The sequence below is a fragment of the Stegodyphus dumicola genome, chromosome 7 (genome assembly GCF_044657685.1).
Source record: "Stegodyphus dumicola isolate Sdum_Otavi_A_Nest chromosome 7, ASM4465768v1".
Taxonomy (NCBI): Eukaryota; Metazoa; Arthropoda; class Arachnida; order Araneae; family Eresidae; genus Stegodyphus; species Stegodyphus dumicola.
Window position 1 is genome coordinate 49,163,754 of NC_140774.1, and position 20,820 is coordinate 49,184,573.

At 32.8% G+C, this 20,820-nt stretch overlaps 1 protein-coding gene across 1 annotated transcript in view; it reads right to left on the bottom strand.

Annotated features, from left to right (window-relative positions):
- The window catches only part of LOC118201704 (uncharacterized), a 60,335-nt gene extending 48,827 nt beyond the window's left edge, over positions 1–11,508 (bottom strand). The window contains exon 1 of the mRNA XM_035373849.2: positions 11,183–11,508. Coding sequence (XP_035229740.1) covers positions 11,183–11,356 — 174 coding nt within the window. The 5' untranslated portion in view covers positions 11,357–11,508. The remainder of the gene's footprint in view (positions 1–11,182) is intronic.
- Positions 11,509–20,820: the final 9,312 nt, after the last annotated feature.

Genomic DNA, 20,820 nt, shown 5'->3' on the forward strand with positions numbered 1-20,820 from the left:
AAATATTAGAATAATTTTGCGTATTTTAAACTTCGAAGGTGGCTTCTCGTTTCAGTTAAAAATTTTCTTGGTAAAATAAAATCATGCGCTCTGAACTGCAGCATGAAAAGAACGGAAATTCTTGGCAAATGTTACAGTTGAGCAAAAATTAAGATGTTTAATTTGTCTTCGATACACCTAGCTCATTCTCAAGCGTCTTGCTAAAGCGTAAGATTTTTCAGTTTCACTCATTTTTCAGTTTTAATGTGTCTATGTCTAGTTCAAAATGGAATGAACAAAACTTCTTAATTTATATTTGCAGATATTTTACTTAATTTAATAGTATATTCAAAGGACATGAATTAAAATACATTTAATTTACGGTATATAAAATTGATTATTTATATTAACATTTGTAACTTTGCTGTCATTAACAAAACACGTTTCAAATACAGTATGTTTATATAACTGACATAGAATCATCTGTTCAATTTTTTTTTTTTAATAAAATCATTCTGCATCATTATTAAGTAAGTTATTTTGTTAATTTTTAACATGCTTCCCATTTAAACAATTTTTATGATAAATAAACAATTTCTTTTTTGAGATGTTAAACTAAAATCTAAAGTTTTCGGATTGTAATTTATTCAGACTCTTACGCACTTTAATGTAATACTGCCTACCCTTTCTCGTTTCAAAAAGAAATGTAGAAATAAACCCTGAAGCATTTAAAATTGAAATTCATACTTTGTGTTGAGTTTTAATTTTATTCGAAAATAAGATTCAGTTTTATAAACTAACAGCAGCAGATATTTTTTCATTAACTAATATTTTTAAATAAATATCATACATTTAAGAAACAAAAGCGAAATGTGTGTATTATTTTTGCATATAGCTTAATTTAAAAAGTTTTGGTAGTCAAATCTTCTACGATTAGACTAAATTCAGATTACAAGTTATTCCCTCCTCCTTGATTCTGCTCTCTTAAATTCGAAGCGTTAATATTAATGACACTCCAACATTCTAAACATCATAAACATCACATTTTCTCAACACTCTTCATAGCTGGAATAACAAATCTCAACAGTCAATGATGCGAAAGAAGGTAACTATCTGTGTAAGTATGCCGATCGTTTTTACCCACAAACCTTGAAAAGAGCTACCAGAGGATAAGGATGATCTACATCGAGACAGTTCTAGGTCACACGTTCCCGAAGTAGAAAAGCTCAAGTCAATTGAATATGTTGACTTCTCTTCAGGTATGTATTTGCTGATTCGAAATTTCCTGTGCGAATTTTAAATAAACATAAGACCGTTTGTATTCAAAAAACAGTATCCGCATTGCATCATAAATGCTGAGAAATTGTAACCACAGATGTTAAAAGTTATTCCCTAGATAAATGAAGCGATTCTGTACCAACATATGTATATTCGTATTTCTAATTTGTTTTTTTTTTAATTCTATCAATGTCATTAATAAATGACGAAGGCCCTTTATCTCGGAAGTTATCTAACTCAGATAATATAAAGTTGTTGCTCCACGATGATGCAAGAAATGGTAAACAACGACGCAAATACACTTAAAAAATCTCATCAAATTACAGAAACAATGTTAGCATATTCATTGTTGTTGCTGTTGTAAATAATCCCTCTTGTCTGATATCACAGCAAGCCCACGAAATTCATCATGAGAAGAAGATAAGATTGCGCCATTCGTTGGCAAGAGCCTTGTGCACCATATAGATGACAATACGACTTTGCTCAGTGCCGCACCTAATTTTGAAGGAGAGCACCCTGAGAGGAAGGATCCGAGGATCTCACATCCCTCTTCCCCTACCTCAAAATATGCGGCGAACGAAAGCCTTCTCAATGTCTCGAGAAGGCTTTCGGCTCGCCGCATATTTTGTGTGCCCCCAGACACTATACATTTACAAATATCCATATCTTCTCGGAGATTCGAACCCGGGCCCTTAGGTACGGCAGTCAGCGTCGCTCAGGATATTCATATATACTAGCACGAGGAAGAAACTATATCAGACCGACAGCATAATAATGTTTTGCAGCACAACCATCTATTAACCACAGTAATGTGCAAATATTCATAAAATTCGAATAATTCAGTTCTAGGTATATAATATATAGAAAGGTATTTAATTAATTATAATTAAGTTGCAGTTGTTCATAAAAATATAGGATTATAGTTTGTAACAAGGTACACAGTTTATGGCATAAGAAACCTTATTTATTAATTACAGTGATGGTGGAAATGTTTATAAAATCCGAAGAATTCTGTTTACAAGTATATAAGGTGTACGAAACCTCTTTAATCAATTACAGTAACGCTGCATAGATTCCTAATTATCAGTTATGTATATTAGATATGAATTGTATTTAAAATTACATCAGTTATATATATTATTAAAATAAGTAAAGATTTAATCTAACAAAGTGTGAATTTATAGTTTTGAAGAACGCTCAGTTTATTAAAAGGGTACAGAAAAATAAATCACAGAAAAAAGGTATTTCTGTACCTTTTTTTTCTGTGATTTATTTTGTAATTGTGCTTTTCAGAATGTCAATAACGTAAGGATCTGAAAAGCGAGAATCGCGAGAATCTGAAAATTAGTTCTTTGTGAGGCGGAGTCGAAGATTAACTAAAAATTCCGTTTAACAATTACAGTCAGTTAAAAGGTTTCAACTTCTCGTATATGCAGAAAATATATAGACACACAAGGTAAATTCGTATAAAATTGCAGTTAAATTCTTAAAAATCGCATAAAAATATGAAATATATTATTTAACTAATTGCGCAATATACTATTAACGTAATTTTCAAAAGATATTAAAGTAAAATACTAAAAAATTAAACGATTCCACACTGAGATGCATAACGTATGGCGTTAGAAATATCTTTCGCTAATCGTGACTGGCTGCAAGTGTAGATGCAAATTATTGGTTGGATATATAAGGAGATTAAATAGCACTCTTCACAAATTTCATCTATACAGTTTCATATCATGAATAATAAAAAGGTTGGGGAACCCTTGGATAAACGATAAAAATAATGATTTATACTTTTGACAATGCAATTTGATTTTTCGATTTCGTTATTTTAGGCTCCCATGCTTTTATTGTTCGAATTTTCTGATAAGAATTATGTAACCTTTTGCTCCCAAAAAATTAAATAATTTTTTAATTCTTTAGTTATTTTATGATATTTTTAAATTAGAGACAATTTTATAAAAACGTTTCTTAACCTTTTTATTTTCATCTTTTTAGCCAATAAAATTATTCAACTGAAACGTTGCCAATAAAATTATTCAACTGAAAAGTTGTTTTTCGCCAACAAATAATCATTCTTTTGTTTGCAACAATTGTGTTACATCCAATGGTAGAATAAATCAACTGACATTCGAAAATTAGCCAATATATCAGAGAATATGAATGCTTAATATATGAGTTGGATAGCTTGTCAGAAAAGAGTTTAATCGTTTAAAAACCAATGGTAAAAGTTTTGATCATAGAGACAAACACCATAAATGTTTTTTTTTAAACAAAAAGAAAACTGGTTATAAAGAAATGGAACTAGTTTTTAAAAAGATCTAGATGGACGTTTAGTTTACATTTCTTGATCATTTTTGTTTTTAAAAAAGATTAGGAGTTTGTTTCATAATCTTGAAAAATTTTAAAACATTACAACAGATAAACTATTTGGGTGTCAGAATTTTAAAGGCTCATAAAGTCCAAAAATTACATATCACAATAAAATTAAAGAAATCAGTTTTCTGAATAAAATGTTAAGGAGATGATATATACACTTAAATAGAATGAAAAGAAATTTTTAAAAAGGAAAAGAAAATCTAAAAGGTTTCAGATTTTAACGATCTGCTAAAAAGTGTTTGTTGAGGTTTTTTACTTCCTAGCTTGAACTTTTTTTTATTTGTTTTTGTTTTGTTTTGATTTTGGTGGGTGTGTCTTTTTTAGCTTTATTATTAAGCATCGTCTTCTTTTCACTCAACGCCCTAACAACAAAATCATAAAATTTTAATTTTTAGAAGTTGCATAGTTGCAAATGGTTAAAATTTCCGATGCGATGTTAAGAGTTGGTATATATATTTATACCTTTTTCAGTTTTTTCTCGGTTCAGCATATCAATATTCAATAATCTTACAAAAATGGCTAAGAAATTTTTTTGTCTTTCTATTATTAACTCTTTACGTGTTAACTTCATTTATTAAATATCATGTTCTTCGCACTTACGCCATATAAAATACAATTCAAAAGCAAAATCACAAAATATTTAAAAGCATCACATCTTTAGAGTTCTCGATAGAGTGTTAGAGGTTACCATACATATTTTTATATTCGCTATATTATTTCTTGTAGTAGCTTAAAATAGCTATCATAGAAAAGAAAAAGTACATTATGATTTTAACGAGTCCAGCTAGTGTAATTGCATAAAATAAGAACTTTATTATTGCTTTTAAATCGCTTAGTTTATTATTCAAAAACTTTCCAGATTAAATTTCAAAGTATCTTTTATTTTATTGAATGGCAACACTCTGGTGCGCCGACGATAAAAGAATTTTATTTCCGGCTGCGGCAAAACATTGCTTTCATGGAGCCGAGCAAAGAGGTTAGAACAAATGGAGTAAACCTCCTTCGTATGTCCCTGCAAGTTTACAATGAAGCCATGAAACGTCACAGTACGACGTCACAACTTACCATGTCCGCTGCCATTAGCTGACTTCTGTTTGGTTTTGTTTACATTCTAGCCGGTGTTTTCTACATGTTAGCTATTCGTCATTGAACGTTTATAAGTCTCCCGTTCTATTTTTAATACTTAATATAAAAGATTTTCTACTTAGAACATAGAAAAATCATAAGGAACACAAATAACAGTTTCAAATTTATTAAAATCTAAGTACATGAAAATGTGTAAATGGTAACTATAAGAGAAATATATACTTGGTAAAACCTGGAAAATCAGTGGAAGTTTCAAAAGTATTTTATGCAAATTATGCCTAAGACACTTTCCTGAGCCTGAGTTGATATTTGCTCTCAAAATCAGCTTAATTTCATTTAACAATGTGTTTCGAAGTCTTATCCATACGCTATGGAGGCCATGGTAAGTCATAGCGTCACCTGGTTGACAGTTTCTTGGCTTCACTTTCGTGACATCATGCTTACTTCATCTATTCTAACTTGCTTGGAGGCGAGTTTGTTAATCAGAATTGAAGGATAAATATCTTACATTTTATGCTCGAATGGAGAACTACGTCAGTCAAAAGTGGACGGCTCTAGGCAGTGTTGTTTTTTCACAGTGTGAAGAACATAATGAAGATTCTTCATTATTTAATTTCTCTAAAACTAATATATGGCGATAATATTTGGTGGCAACAATTTGAAAAGTGATACGCGGTTTTTAATGAGCAAACGCAAAATCTCATTTCCAGACTAATAGCCCCTTTTGGGATAAAACCAACGCTGTAAGTTTCATGGTAAATAATTTTAAATGCTAATCAATCCTTAACTTCCATTGTTTTTAAGATTAAAAAATGAAATGAATAGTAAACACAAAAATCTATGTATGGAAAGGGATAGGAAAAAAGTATTAACAAAATGGCAAAAACTTCCATAAAGGGCTTAATTTCAATAAAACCTAGATTTCAATAATTAAGAAGCTCGTTTATTGCGCTTAGATGTCTAACTTTGGAAGTTATTATGTGAAAGGTAATTTTTAACATCTTATCTAATACAGTGAACATTATTGTAAAGACAGCTGAAAAATTCTAATTTCGCTTTTGAATGACATCCAGTTTGCAGCAAATTTCCAATGCATCGACAAATCAACATGGAAGTTTTGCTTGCATTTAACCGCAACTGCAAAATATTTCCAAACACAAATCGAAAAGTAGGATGTTTATTTCCTTCTTTTGGCAAGGTTGTTGGAGTCTCGCTCTCCCTATTTTTTTTTTTTTTTTTTTTTTTTTTTTATCACCGTTTCCAGATTTTGCTGCTAAATCATGCCTCCAAAAGTAGGTAGGTAAACAGCGTTCCTTTTTTTGTGCCGTTATAAGAACTGTCGTGGAAAGAATTCGGTAGATAAATTTAAATGCATCTCGATAAATCAGAATTCTTTTTTTCTTCTTTCCCGTTTCGCAATGCAGAGAGGAAAATGAGTCGCCATTGTTCAAACCACTGCGTAGTAATATAGATGATTCTTCACACCTTAAGAGTACGGGCTGATTTCGTATCGAACTTCAGTGAATTAGCATAGTAAATGAAAATATCAATTTTAATTCGATCATTTTATTTCTTTGTTGAACACACTACCTCGAAATTTGCCTATTATTGATTACAGACCTATACTCCAGTTAAAATTGCTATAGTTATTACAGACTTATACTCAAGATAAAATTGCTATAGTTATTACAGACCAGTTAAAAAAATCCTTTAAAGATAGCAAATATTCCCGTCTTGGCATTTTCAAATTTGAGAAAATAAATTTTGTAAAACTTAAAAAATCTAACTTTTAATAAATTACTAACTATCTAACTTTTCTTCTTTTTATCTGCTGTCAATACATTCTTATCTAACTTTTAATACATCTTCATTCTTCATTTAAAATTCAGGACAATTCTGTACTCATTATAAAAAATAAAATGTAGGAAGTTTGACCCGTATACGACAAACATTAACCGAAATATTTAATTTCTGACGTTTTCAATTTGCATTGAGGAGTCAGTTAATAAATAAATATGATTAAGTTATTTGTTTTCCTTTTAAATGCCATGCACTGATCATTTTCGTGATTTACTACTGTCTTTAATTTATAATTTTGTTACATTTGGTATGCCGAAATAATTTTCTCAGTCATTTAATAAGTTTTCAAAGCTTAAATATGTTATTAATATTTTCATGGAGTTTTATTAATTTAGAATTATAATCCCGTAATTGCACATAAAACTCGTTAAAGTACAAATACTTTTCATTTTTAATTAGTGCAAATGATATTACGAGTCAACCACGTACCAATACTGAAACTTTTCATGTTTTCTATAACATGAACTTCATTTAAGAATCTGTGTTTAAGATCTCCATTTTGAATAATTTTATATTGATCAATATTTTTCCGATAATCTGCATCGAAATGCTGGTAACTTAATCTCTAAGAAAAAATGTTCTTGAGAAACCTTTTCCTAAAGTGATATTTTATTTTTAGTTATGTATAAATTCAAGAACATCGCTCTTCCGTATATGACCCCTTAATATGATCTCCGATTTTAATATGAAATATCTCTGTCAATTTTTCATACTGGAATCAAACGTTTTGTGTTTTATTTTTTATAACATGTATAATTTTTTTAAATTTAAATATAAGGACCAGAGAAAAGTTAAACTTCGTATTTTTCAGAAAATTGATTTCTTTAAATTTAAAAATGCCAGAATGTAAACCTTTGTGTCATATAAAACATTTTTGTATTCGGAAGTATATGTCTGAGACCAACGGTTGAGATTATAAAGGCTAAGTAAGGACATTCCTAGACACGACGAGTAAATCACACTATTCTGTGCCGGTAAATGGTCCTAAATATTACCGTCTGAATATTCTAGAAATAAAATCTGTTTTAAATTATATCAGTTCGATAGCTTTTTAAAATGCAATTAAAGTGACGTCACCGTCGTTGGTCCATGGCTTTATAAAAAAATGGCTGTTACAATACCCATGCGTTGATCACCTATGACACACGTGTTGACGGTTATCATCGATGCGGAAAGGTGATGTAAATTGACAGATGTTAATTAAAATACGAATTAAACTGAAGGATACAAAAATCATTAAGGCTGTTAGTCATCGGTGATTTCAATGGTGGATGTATAAAGTTATAGGTTCACCTCACCTGAATTTCTGGGGCTCCTTCACTTTAAGACACTGTGTACCTTTTTTATTTTTCATATTATTTTCTTTAAATCCGAAAAATGATTTGAAGGCCTATGGGAACGTGTTATCGCTCGCGACCGCTACTTGCGCAACCCCATAAATCCACCATTGGGATATACAGTTTGACGGTCACAGTTGAGGACACTACAGTAAATTGTCAAGAAATGCATTTATTGCTTTGAAACTTCTCTTTTTATTCAGCAGTTACAGACTAATTAAATTTGAAGAATAAAATAAAGACCTCGATTCTTTTTCGGAAACTGCAACAATCTTAGAACTTAGATTGTCTATCTTCGAGGCGCATGGAAAATAAAGATATTTCGCTCTATGGAAACACTTGTCAAATCCATAGATGATACAGTGTTTACCCATTTTAAGAACAATTTCGGTAAAGAATTTTTTTTAAAAAAAGAAGAGAAATACTCCTAGTCCATAATTCAAAAACGTTGTGAAAAGCATGATATTAAAATTTCTAAGAGCAAAATAAACCCCATCATCAGTCCTAAAGGAAAAACAGTCATTCATTACTTGTACATGGGAAGAAATCTCCAAACGAATACCCGAAAAAAAGGCCTGCCGTTTCTAACATTAAACCGTTGATAACAAAAGCAAATCCGCGCCGACGCTGAAATCAATTGGAAAGTCTTTAAATACATTAACAGCAACAATAAATAAAGTAATAAACCAAAATTTGCAACTTAATTAAGCTAAAAAACATAATGTTCACCAACTTTGGTAGAGGTATGTTACTTAACAATTTATAGAACACTGAGAGGAAATTATTTAGCAGGAGATAAATGGAAATACATTGTGAATTTTGAGACATAAAATTACCTAAATGACTGCAACAAAGAAATGCCTATTTACTATCGAAAACGAAGAGAAAAAAAAAATGTACTACAAGCCTGTTTCCGTCAATCCAAAGGAAGTGTCAGTGAGGGGCTTATGATCGCCGAGGGATTCTCTTACTAGGAGAAATTAAAAATAAGAAGAGCTGGAAAACAAAGGTGTTCAAATCCAAGTCAGAATACTATCAAGAGAAAGTTTTCAGGCTGATATTTACAGAAATTCCATTTCTTTATTACAATGATTTTCAAAGAGTGAACTTCATCATGGCAAAGCAACAAATCATACTTCGAAAAGTCCCACTGCATTCCTTGGAAACATGAAGACTGATACAGGTACTGCTTGTATACCTTTTCAACGTATTCCTGCGAAATCCTCAGACGTTTCACCTATGGACTGAAAAGAGCTTTTTCTAAGCGCAAACGCACCTCGGTTGATCAATAGAAATTTTGCGAAACCTCTTTTAATCCAGGAAAACGGCTCAGATCGAATATTAAAAAAAAAAATACTCTTAATATTTTAAACATTAATTAAACGGCCTCAGATCGCTCTAAAAAATGTGTAAATACCATGTGCATGGTAAAACTGGGGTCTAAACAAAGGATTATATTAATTGAATTATATTGTTAACCCATTACCTTTATAAATTTATTAAGTTTGCCTGACAGTTTTATTATTAAAGTTGTAGATGAATTTTATAAAGAAAATTATTTAGTCTTTTGTTCCATTAAACTAAACGATAAATTATTTTTATCATTTTAGTTCATTGAATATTTTATGAGTTTAAAATAAGATCTTAACCTTTTTTCCTTTTTCTATTTTTAATTCAGGAATAATATTGCTGCAGTTAAAATAGAAATGAAGGATTACTACATTTATTGTTTAACCGCTGCTATTATGTTGTACGCCGTATCAGACAGTAATTTTTCTTCTTTTAATTTTTATGAAAGGTTATAAGTATTCTTAATATGATAAAACTCATTGCGCATCTGAAGCACGTTTTATTGATAACAGGAGTGCTTGTCGGACGTATATCAGCGGTTAAAGTTTAAGAAACTACATTACATGTAAGCATAGACATTTATGATACATAATCGATATTTTCAATAAAGTGTTAAAAAAGATCTCACTTTGAATAATGATAGTTCAAGTTTTAGGATTAATATATTAGATTGGTAAGTGTATTAGATTTTACTAGGTTTTAAAATTCCTTCTTTTAGAGTATATTAGAGGAAAAGGTAAGCCTAAACATTAAGAAACGCGGTATCCCGTCATGGGAAAAAATTATGCTTGGATTTTAAGAATCAAGTTTCAAACGTAAAGTGACCAGACTTTAGTCAGGGAAAGATGTCAGTTTCGGCAATGACTAAAAATATACTTTGTTTCAAGCATAACTTTTGTTGTTATGTTTAAAAATCAATACTTTAAGTTGCTTTTTCTCCCCCACTTGTCTACATGTTACGTGTTACAGTAAAATGACCCAAACAAAGGCCACGGTTCCAAACGATTTCGGTTTCTGCGAAGATGAGCGTGATACTAATGATATTCAATACCAGTATTTATATATTTTCTCAGAAATGCTATTCACTTTTACAGGCAGCCGCCATGAGAGGTTTCATTATATTTACTATCGAAATATGCACAGTATTGATGTATGCTCTGCACAAAAATAAAAGGAACAGTTCTATATCTCCCGCTCTACTGGCCCGATTTAGTATTTGTTCGGCGTGTTATTGTGTCTTAATTAAAGCATAATGGTCTTTAGCTTTCAAATTCAGTCAGTTTGTTTTCATGTAACAAACTGAACAAATTAAAAGCTGAAAATATACTTTCACAAAAGAATACGCGAAATGGATTCAATGCTTAAGAAACCAACAGTTAGCAACCGCAATCGGCAAAAATAAACTTTCAGAGACGTTGTTTAGCTTTACGCTAGTACTCGTGGCTAGCTGTGTTTCTTTAGCGAAAATACATTTCTTCATAATTTAAATCATTACTAGATCATTTTTAACAATATATATAACTGAATTAATTTAAAATATATTTAATTTATAACATATGTGATTGGTAATTTTTTGGAACACTGGAAGCATGATTATAACTAGAGAAAGGTATTTTTAATTCTATATATTTTGCAAGTGCGTTTTGCAGTTACGTATATTTAACTTTAAACTTAGGTGCTTTAAACTTAGGAAACTTGCATACATTTTACAGAAATTAATTACAACTCACACAAAAATCGTAATTAGTCCGCTTTATACCCAGCTCTAATATCCCCATTCACATGCGAAATTTTCAAGTACCTTCTAGTCACATTTTTGTGTATCGCTTACGGGTTCATGTACCATCTAAACTGAAAACAGCTTTTAAAACAATTCGCAGATCATTAGAGAAAAATACGAATTTACTAACCAGCTGCACAAGCTTGAGTATTCCAGGAACAGTTTTGAAATACCACGGATTTAACTCCAAATTGTCAGCGATTCCTGTAGATTCGGTTTTTGTACTCACTTTTACGCCACCGGAGTACGAAGATTCTGTTTTGTGCGTATTAGTTGTCTGGACACTCGTTTCCGACGGAGCCATGACGATCAAGTTTCAAAAAAAGCACTGTACGAGAATTCTTCCAACGATGACAACAAAACAACAGTTCGCGGTTTAAAGGGACAACTGAGAGAAGTTCAGGTGTTCCGCGCTTTCGGCCGAAGAAAACCTGTTCCGTTGTGCATAGATGGATAGATGTGTGAGCTGTACTACGATGGATGTGCGTATGTGTGTATGTATGCGTTCGCACCTCGGAGCGAATGCTATTCGACGGCCCGTGGCCATGAATACGGAGATGCGCATACAGCTTGCTGGAATGTAATTTGCGGCGGAACAGTTGTGGGATTTGTTGCGCGTCTACCTACTTTTAGCGTAGGTTTACCAGCGATCGTTTCGGGGGCGATTCGAACGTGGGAGGTTCCAGTTACATTTCAATAAGCCTTCCTCAAATTTTACACCGAGGCGTAGCTTTCAACTTCTAGAATACGTCTACATAAATAGCATACAAAAAAAAAAAAAAAAAAGAAAAGAAAAGAAATTGTCAGTATTTATAACCCAAACGATTTTGTACAGAGGTGCGTAATATATGGTGTTCAAAAACATCTTTTGTTAATTATAATAATTCTGCAATTAAAAAATATATTTTTAATTACAGCAAATTTTAATCTCTCTCTCTCTCTCTTTTTTTTTTTTTTTTTTTTACCTAAAGGGGCAATTTTCCCAAAAGGACTATTAATTTCGGTTTGGCATTTTGCGTTGTTTCACTTCTCAAATTGTTGCCACTTAATATTAGAGCCTTGTATTATATTTAAAGAAATTAAATAATGAAGAATCTACATAAATGTATGCATGTTTCTCGCATTGTGATTAAACAACATACGTCTCCACCCGAATATAGGCATCTGGAAACCCAAATTCTGGGCATCTGGAACACGGAAAAAAAAATTATCTGTAGCGCGCGAGACTGCGTATCGGAAGTTCTAAAGAATATGCTCTTTTAAATATTTTGTGATATTGCTGTTGAATTGAATTTTATGGTTTAAGTACGAGGAAAATGATATTTAATAAATAAAGGTGACACACAAAAGGTTAAAAAAACGCCCGTTTGGATGTCATATATAATCTGAAAGATTACAGATTTTTTTTTTTTTTTTTTTTTAATCAATGGCTCTATGAATAAGACTGTTCAACAACAGAATTCGCGCTGGGTTTAAGTCCTGAAGGAAGGGGTAGCTGCAGTACGTTTTCGTGGTTATTCGTTTGTATGATGAGTATGAGACGATTTTCTGTAGAAAGTCCTCTGAGGAGGTATTATAACATATGCACACCTCTGACATACAGGTCCTTAATGAGAAGAACGTCCTGTTTTGTTCAGAGACTAATCGTCAGTTAGAACTTTGAGGAAAGGTGTTGCGGAAATCCCCTGGTGCACCTAGAATAAAGTTATAAATTATGAAACAACTGTTTTGCTTCAATTAGAAGCAAAATTGCAGAATGCATACGTAAAACAAATCACAGTTTTACTTAAATACGTGTTTAAGACAATAGCAAGCGTTCAGTTACTTGTAAGGATAACTAAATGAGCTGTAAAATCGAAACAGTACAAATAACTTTGTATTTAATACATCTAGAATAATGATTTAGATCATGATATCAGTAGTTTGGGTATCATATCAGATTTCAGCTTATCGAGAAAGAAAATAATTTCAGCTTTCTTTGAAGATACAAATTACCTCATTAATTTGTTATTATTATTATTATTATTATTATTTAAATCTTAGTAAAATCTACAGATTAAAGTGACTAAGAACGGCTCAAAAATTGCATTTAAAGATTTACAACAGAAGCGAATTCTTTTTTCTTCGATATAAGAATAAATATCAGTTCAAACTTTCATGAGTAGATGGCACTGTTCGTATCACCTTATAAAAGCGAAGTTAGGAAAATTTGAATTATGCAACATTTATTCTTTTCATATTTCAATATTACTAAAAACACAACCAATCCATCATAAACTTTTATTCACATATCTTCTTTTAAAGCAGTGATGGGCGAACTTCTTAAGGAACGGTCCAAACACCAAAAAATAAATAAATAAATAAATAAATAAATAGAGAGCCAATATAGTTTCTAAAACTTTAAAAAGAATATTCAAATATTGCAATACAGATATTAATGTGATGAATGAAACTGTAGCTTTAAAGGTTCCTTAAATTCAGATTGAAATTGTAATACATTAATTCTGAGAAGTGATGCTAAATGCTCATTTGTAGTCTATTTCTAACAGAATTCTTCCTAAAGTTCATGCTAGAAAACACTTGTTACTTTATACGATGAACCAAACATAGCACTAATTTCTGGGCGTGAGGTATTAAGTTTGGGAAACTTACATTCGATAACGATTTGTAAAACTCTAATTTTGGAACACTGAGAAACAACTGCTTGAGACGACTGCTAGATTGTAACTCAGTTAATTCAACTTGCAAATACAGCCTCATTGCTTGATAATTTAGGTGCTTAAAACGTGCTGTGTACATATGTCAATAAAAAGAGATAACACGCCGAACGAAATGTAAAAAGAGATAACAGAACTCTGCGTTTTCAAGGGCTGATGATTTGGCCTCCCTTTCTATTTTGACACGAGCTCTATACTATATTAAGTATTTATATCAATATCGTAATTATATAATGCATTTTTAAAATATATGTCAGACCGCAGCTGGCCGGCAGGCCACAGTTTGCCTATACCTCTAATAAAGAATTGCACATATTTTCACGATATTAACTGAACAACATCATCTATAGGGAAAGGTTTCAGCCAAACATTGTTACTAAGCCTGCATGTTTAAGTCTTTAGGTGTCAAATTATTAATTATTATTAAGAATTATGGGAATTATGGGGTTATAAGTGATATCTCAACCGTTCGGCAATAAGTCTTTCTAGAACTTTTCCTATGGCGGGCAGCAAATTTATTGGTCGAAATGCAGAAAGATCTTCGGGGCTCCTATCCTTCTTCTAGAAAAGTATAATTTGTCCTTTCTTCATGTTATCGGGAAAGGTCGACAATTCTAAGCATTTATTGAAGAAATTAAGAAGGATTCTTGAGTCATAATTGTACATAATGTTTAGAATTTTGTTGTTTATAGAATCGGAGCCAGGAGCTTTCTTATTGTTGAGGTGCTTGATAATATTATTAATTTCTTGCAGAGTGAAGGCGAACTCTTCTGAGCCATTCTGTGAGAAATTGGAAAGTCTAATCTCTCTCTGCTCGGGTGTGTCATTTTCTGAATTGTCATCCATGAAGATAGAGTCAAGGATTTTGGTTGCTGCTTCTTGCGATAGAATCTGGGAATCAGGAATACGATTGCTGTTGCTTGCGTGGTCTTTGTTAAGAAGCGTAATTTTTGTGGGAACGAAGAATTTCTTAGTTGCCAATTTATGGAGAATGCCATACGTATCTTTATTTTGAGAACAAAATTTTTTCCACGAGGTTAATTTAGCTTCCATAATTTTCTTTTTGTAAATCCTTCTTTGCTCGTTGTATCTCACGCATGCAGCCTTCCTAGAATTGTCGTCCAGTGTAGACTTTATTTTCCTCCTTAAGACTTTAGTTTTGTTCCTCTCTGCCCTCAACTCTTTTGTCCACCAATATGCAGTGAATTTATTTCTTGGAGCTCTAATTTTAAAGCTCTGTTGGGATATTCTTTGTATGATTGATAAAAAGTTACTGGAGATTTCATTTAATTGGTTGTGATCCCTGCAGTAGTTTATGCCATTCAAAATGGAAGTTTATTCTTTAGCAAGGAGGTTTTTAAATTTCTTGATGCCAGACTCAATTATGTGAAAACGCTTCGTGCTGGTACTAGAAAATGTGAGATCAATCTTAAAGTGAATGAACTTATGATCCGAATTATTTTCCTCGTCCAGTATCTATCGTCTAGTATTTCCTCGTTCAGCCCGTATATACTAACTAACTAGAGGACTGCACCCCCATGGGCACATCACTGCCAAGTTTTGGGTCTTTGTTGGATACTATTAAAAGGCTGCATTTTTCATAATAAGACAATAGTTAGATAAGGTTACATTTCATTTGCGAGCTCATGATACTTGTGCACAGAAATATAATTTGACAGGGTACTGGGAATTGGTTATGTAAATAAGCATATTATTAAATTAAATCCATAATTTGAAATGCTAACAGAGTACGAAATACAATATCAGAATACAAAAATACAAAGTACAAAATACAAAAAGCAGTGTGCATTGAGAGAATTACATATTTATGGAGATTGGTGCTTTGGTATTGTACATGTTTATGCATATGTAGTCTAGGGTTCAAAGTTCAGTTCATTGAATTGTGTGCACTAGTAGTTCAAAGGTCAAGATCATGTCTAGTTCGTTGGGACATGTACACTTTTGTTTTGTGGTTTGATTTATGGATTCACATTCGGTTCATTCGTATTTTAGATGTGTATTGCAGAAACTGAAGGCACTCCCTTGGATGAATGACTTCATTCCTTTTACTTAGCTGGCGATGTCTCTGTAGTCTTGAAGACAGTAGTTTCACTTTTATGGCTGGCATAAGTCAAGTCCGTACTGATGGAGCTTATCGATAATTGCCTTAATATTGCTGTGGAAGTTGTGGTGCTTAATTAGGAATCTTTTAAATTCTATTTCGATGTTGGTAGGATGCTTGATATGATGGCTGTAAGTCAGCGGACAATGAAACAGGTAATGATCTGCATCACCCCTTTCACCACAGACACACATGTCCGTTGTTGACAGATTTCTCTCGTAGAAGTATGTGGGGAAGGAGCCGTGTCCTGTGATGTAACGGGTCAGAAAGTAGGGAGTGATGGTGTCTACTTTTTGAAGGAAGCTATACGTTCTTCGTCCTTGCGGACCGTCTCGCCATTGGTCCTGCCATTTTTCTAGTGTCAGCTGTTTAATCTTGTATTTGAGGTCCGACTGTGGCCATGTAATTTGAATGCTGTCGCAGATGAATTATGAGAAAATTGCATAAACGACCACGTCTAAAAGCGGTCATAGCAATGACATTTCAGCGACGTCGTCAAATTGCCAAGATGCAACGGCAAATATTTTGCGTCGTCGCAACGTTGTAAAGACGTCGTAAAAGTTACCCCGACCACTTTGCAACCTCTCGGACCAGTTTGCAACGTCTTTGCAACGTCGTGTGCTACTTGGGATGCATGTAGTAATCGTTAAGGACTCCACGTTCCAAGAAGCCTCCAAAATTCTGAACAGATGAATTCCTTGCTTCTTAAATCTGCCACTAAAACAGTTCCTTATATGACAATTTATTAATTTTAAACAATTTTATGGGGTGCACTTCAGTGCGACCGATCGAAATTTTAATTAACCGAATTCAAGAAACTCAGCTTATCGAGAGATATCATGAATTTGATCGATTTTGTCAAGAAGAAACTTTCATATAGTCTTATCCAAAATTTTGAAGTAAGAATAATCGAAGTCGCAAAGTATTTCTGTTTTTTTGAGGGATGGCGCAGAACTAATGATGTTGACAGGATCGCAAAAAATGACCATGCATTATCTTCTCTAAAACAAATTTTTTCTAAATGAAATTCCTGTTTCATAATATCGGTTGAAAAATCGAATTAATGATTCAATAATCACTTAAATATTTACAGTGTCTCACAAAAGTGATCAGATGCCTTTAATTCCAAGAATGAAACTGTCTGAAATTGTCCAAACTTTTAAGCACACGAAATTGAATTATATAAGCTGCTAGACAAGAAGTCGAAAATTCGTAGGTGTTAGACGCTTCTGGGATGCATAGGAATATCGGGAACACATCGAAAAGATGGTGGTGCCGTCATAACCTTACACAATGGCCTTCAAACTGTGTTCCGTGGAATCCCAGAGTTCCGCCAGCCAAAATAAAAATTCCAGAAGAAAATTATAAAGCACTCACACTAGTTTACCAGAGTTTATTAACTATAAAGATATATTATCTTTGAAAATTAATCAGAAGCTTAGCTTGTAGGCTACCGAGGTCAGTAACACGACATCAACAGGGACGGATATGCGAGAGTACTTCCGCTTTTTCGATTGTTCAGTCGATGTATACGCAAAAAATGTTTCTTACACGGATGCAAACATTTTAATACTATTTGAACAGATGTATTTAAAAGTGAAAAATCTTTTTTTATGTATATGGCAACATGAACAAAATACAGAAACAAAATTAAATACAGAATATGAAATGCGACTGTAGACAGTACTATTTCATGCGTATGGGTTCGTAATATATTAAATGTACAGAATGCAGTGAGATATTGATAAAGTTTATTTTCCCAAAAGAAACACTTAATAGTTCTGGAATTATTCACAAAAGTACTCGTAGCGTAGTAAGTACTCTTCTCAGTAGCGCAGAGCACAATCAATAGTTACCACTTCTAACTACAGTAAGAATGTTAAACGCAACGTAATACAAAGCGCATCTAAACAGCGATGTTCTCACGAAGACCTCTGAATACTACGAACTCAACCTCTGGAATAAAAACTGAGAGCCGATGCTCTCTCCGGTCTTGTATAGTTTTCCTGCGGCCGCCGAGAAATTTCCAGATTCAGAGAGATTTCGATTTCTCGCAATTGCTGGAAGGCATATATTACAGTTACATAGGGCCGGATATGGTTACAGTTACATAGTGATATGACCAGTTATCGTTACACAGGGGTCGGACCAAAATGTGTCCGAATGGTCGTTATGTTAGGGACATTTGTCAATTTCTCGCCAAATTTGGTGACAAAAATTAGTTGCCAACACCATCTCTATATCGGCGCGTTGTCGAGATAACCTTTACCTCAATGTTAAATGGATTTGCCCCTGTAACCTTATTTTTGCCACGAATCTTCATTCTCTTGAGCCCTTTCATGTTACATTGTGCAAAGTATACTAAAATTTACATATAATTTCATTAAACGTTATTAGATACATACAGAATTTCTAACAATATCAATAGAACAAAAGTTTGACAATTTGAGTAAAAAATGCAAGATAACTCCTGTAACTAAATGTAACGCAGGGGTAGGTGACACCTGGAGCACAAATTAATACTATTAATCAGCAAATCACATTAATTTTCAATTTAATTTTTTTAATGAAAAATAATAATTCTCTTCATAAAATAATTCTCTTCATATAAAGTACCTATTACATATTTATCTAATTTAATTCTTAATTAAAGATACATTTTTCTAAGGTTTGGATGAGGTTTCCAGAAAAGAAAAGAAACTTCTCTTCTTGAGGGTCCATCAGTCTCGGAATACAGTAGCTCCACAACTATCATTGCATGATCGGAGCTCATCTATGAATTTGAAGCTGATGATGAACTATTTTTGCAGTGTTCTCAATGGGATGAAAACGAAGTAGATATATTTGGGGTTAAAAAAAGCCTAGATAAATGTTTATTTCCAAAGAAAGACATGTTTCATAATTTCACTTTAATGCCCTTGAAGTTTTTTTCGGAAACTAAAAATGCGCGATTCCTTTTGCAAGATATTGTATTTACCTCTTACGTCTAACAGCAGCACTTCAGAAAATGGGTAAATGCATCGTAACCTGATAGACCTAAACATTTGGAGAGACTCCGCTGAAGGCAATTCTGTGATCAAAAGATATCTATTTTACGGCTATAATTCGAATAAAATTCAAAAAGAAAGCCGTATTTAACCGAAACATATTTTCGCGATATTATTCCATTTATTTTACAGAACATCAATGTCAATTTCTTTAAAAACAGTTAACGGTTTGGAGACCTTAGTTAAAATAGCCACATCTGTCTGATGACAATAAGATAAGTTAGGCAGTGTAAATCGCTGTGACCTTGTCTCGATCAGCACGCGCACAACCTCTCCATTGTTTGCTGGTCTGCGAAAAATTTAACGAAAGAATGGAGCAAGGAAGTTATTGCTACAGCCAATTTGTTCATGATATTCCAAGAGTAACTCAAGTATAGGCTTCATACGATTGAATACTCAGAACGATTCTTTATTGAGGTACGTATATAATATGTGGCCTTTCATTAAAAATAGCAATTCTACCAATGTTCCTAATTATCATTTCAGTACACTGTAAATTATTGAATTATTGAATTGAAAATTTGAATATAAAATGGCATAAGCAGAAAATTATCAAAATAGTATAATATATATTACCGTTTCAACACAATTAAAAACAGAAATATACATATAAGATACTACAAAATTTAATCAGATCATTAAATTTTATTCTGTTTTCAGACAGCAGCGTAGAAATTGTACATTGAACCAAATACAGAGTTTTAGCAACTAGTTTATTTACCGAATACATAGTATAAAATAGAGCTTGTTGTAAAATATTGTTTAGAAATCCAAATAAAATAACTTTTTAAATGATTGCTGGTGTGCCGAGTAAAACATTCTTATTATTAGTTGCTATAGAAGTGTACGAAAGTTTTTAAGCATTATCCATTGCCAATAGCGAACGTAATTTGTAGCAAACCCGAAAGAATAAACTGCTTTAAAGTACTCTCTTGAAAGTGTTAAATAGTGGAAATTGGTTTTAAATCCCCCTGTATGTTAAGGAGTTATAGTTTGAAAAGTAAATATAAATTCTTATGACATGCCGTATGCAAATGTACTGGTAACAGGGTATTCTCCAGTCTGCTTGAGGTTAGGTTAGGTTGTGTTAGATTAACTGATTAAGGCAAAGCACTGCAATGGTTATCTGCATGTGGGGAGCAATGCCTTCGTGGAGGACTTTTTAAAGGAACTGGCCTCTATCTACGTTACGCAAGCAGAGAACTACAAAACCTCTTATGCAGCTAACCAGTTCGCCAGGATTCGAACCCCGGACCCAACTAGCAGAGTTCAGCGACTTTACCGCGCGGCCGCTCGTGGGCTCCAGCCCATGCGATGAGTAAATCATTAGATTTTTAAGTTCCACAGTAGTATTTGCAGAATTGTCTGGTTGCTAAATACAACGTAAAGTCTAGGAAAACGCAGCTTAAATTTTTTTAACATAAAAAAAGATAGAAACATTAAGTGTCGTGCAAAACATTTCTCTTTACAGAAATACACAGCAGATTTCTCTGATTACAAAACATTTCTCTTTACAGAAAAAATTTAAGTAGGATCGTACGCTTCTACTTAAGAAGCCTACGCTCTGTGCCTGGTTCTAAGAGGTGAGGGGACTCATATTGCGGTTAAGTCTCGCGAAATGAGGAATGCTCCATATCTAATTTCCTATGTAGAAGGCAGAACTGAAATCTGTAAATGTCTTCGCCAAAAGCAACAAGAACACTACCTTCTCATGTTTCTTTCTTTCAAGTAACGAAATAATCATGGAAGAATTCGCTGTTTCAAGAAGTGAAACAATCACGGAAGAATTCGCTGTTCAAACAGCAGCCATGTATTTTTAACCCTTTGCGGCACGGTGTGCCCGGTCTGGGCACACCTAAAAATTTCCTTCTGTACGCACAGA